Genomic DNA, 1,291 nt, shown 5'->3' with positions numbered 1-1,291 from the left:
AAAAAAGCAAAAACAACTCCAAAAGAGGGAGTAAAATATTAAAAAATGAGAAAAGAAAAAAAATATTGCCTGAGCAACCTACACCTACAATAAATGTTCCTATAATGGGAGCATAATAAAAAACAATAAAAGGAAAAATTGCAAAAGCAAACTACCACCAAATTAACTATTTACAAGTTTCAAATAATTATGAAACAAATGAGTACCTACTGAGTAGGCAATGGGCACAGCTTGTTGACTGGCCGTTTCAATTCACCCTTTTGGGTTTTTACAAGTGCAACGCGAGCTACTCCATCTTTTCCAGGATAAGTTTCTACGATTCTAGCAAGGGACCAATGTAGGGGCGGCACATTGTCTTGTTTAATTAACACTATTTGTCCTGGGATAAGTGGAGAGGAACTTGTGTTCCATTTTTCACGTAACTGTAAATCATGCAGACATTCCGAACTCCAACGTTTCCAGAATGTCTGGACTATCTGATCGAGAAGTTTATATCGAGTAAGTCTATTCGGGTTTTCATTGGTCACATCTGAGGCAGGTAAACTTTCTAAAGGAATTTGAGTTAAGAAATGTGCAGGAGTAAGAACACTCGGTTCAGATGGATCTGAACTTAACAAGCACAAGGGTCGCGAGTTCAAAAGAGCTTCAATTTGTGCTGAAACAGTACATAGCTCTTCTAGCGATAGAATTTGATTACCGATACATTTGTACAAATGGGCTTTGACAGCCTTTACATTAGCCTCAGAGATACCATTGAAATGGGCTCCAGTGGGAGGAGTGAAATGCCAAGTAATCCTATGATTGGCTAACTCATCACTGAATGACTGTTTATACTCCTGGGAGTCTAATAGTGAGTATAACTCATTGAGAGCGTTTTTAGCGCCGACGAAGTTAGTGCCATGGTCCGACAGAACGCTAAGGCATGGGCCGCGTCGAGCCAAGAAACGTTTGAATGCGTCTAAGAAAGTGGGGGTAGAGAGGTCAGAAGCGACTTCTAAATGTATAGCTTTGGTAGCTAGGCAGACGAAAATACAAATGTAAGCTTTCTGACTTCTCTGTCCACGTCTACGAGAGAAAGTAATGAGAAAGGGTCCCATGAAATCGATGGCGATATTGAGGAAAGCCTTGGAAGACTCGAGAACTCTTTCTTTTGGTAAATCAGACATAAATGGGGTTTGAGATTTAGGAGACAGTTTGAAACAAAGGTTACAAGATTGCACAATTCTACGAACGAAATTTCTGCCACCTAAAATCCAAAATTTACGACGAAGAATGGATAGTAATAAGTGAG

General features: G+C 39.7%; 1 protein-coding gene across 1 annotated transcript in view; it reads right to left on the bottom strand.

Annotated features, from left to right (window-relative positions):
- The window catches only part of LOC103512836, a 3,965-nt gene extending 2,799 nt beyond the window's left edge, over positions 1–1,166 (bottom strand). The window contains exon 1 of the mRNA XM_026826205.1: positions 334–1,166. Within this exon, the coding sequence (XP_026682006.1) occupies positions 334–1,166 (833 nt within the window). The remainder of the gene's footprint in view (positions 1–333) is intronic.
- Positions 1,167–1,291: the final 125 nt, after the last annotated feature.

Source organism: Diaphorina citri, unplaced genomic scaffold (assembly GCF_000475195.1).
Source record: "Diaphorina citri unplaced genomic scaffold, Diaci psyllid genome assembly version 1.1 scaffold891, whole genome shotgun sequence".
NCBI classification, from domain to species: domain Eukaryota; kingdom Metazoa; phylum Arthropoda; class Insecta; order Hemiptera; family Psyllidae; genus Diaphorina; species Diaphorina citri.
Note: the sequence above shows the minus strand (reverse complement) of the source record. Positions and strands in the feature narration are given on the sequence as shown.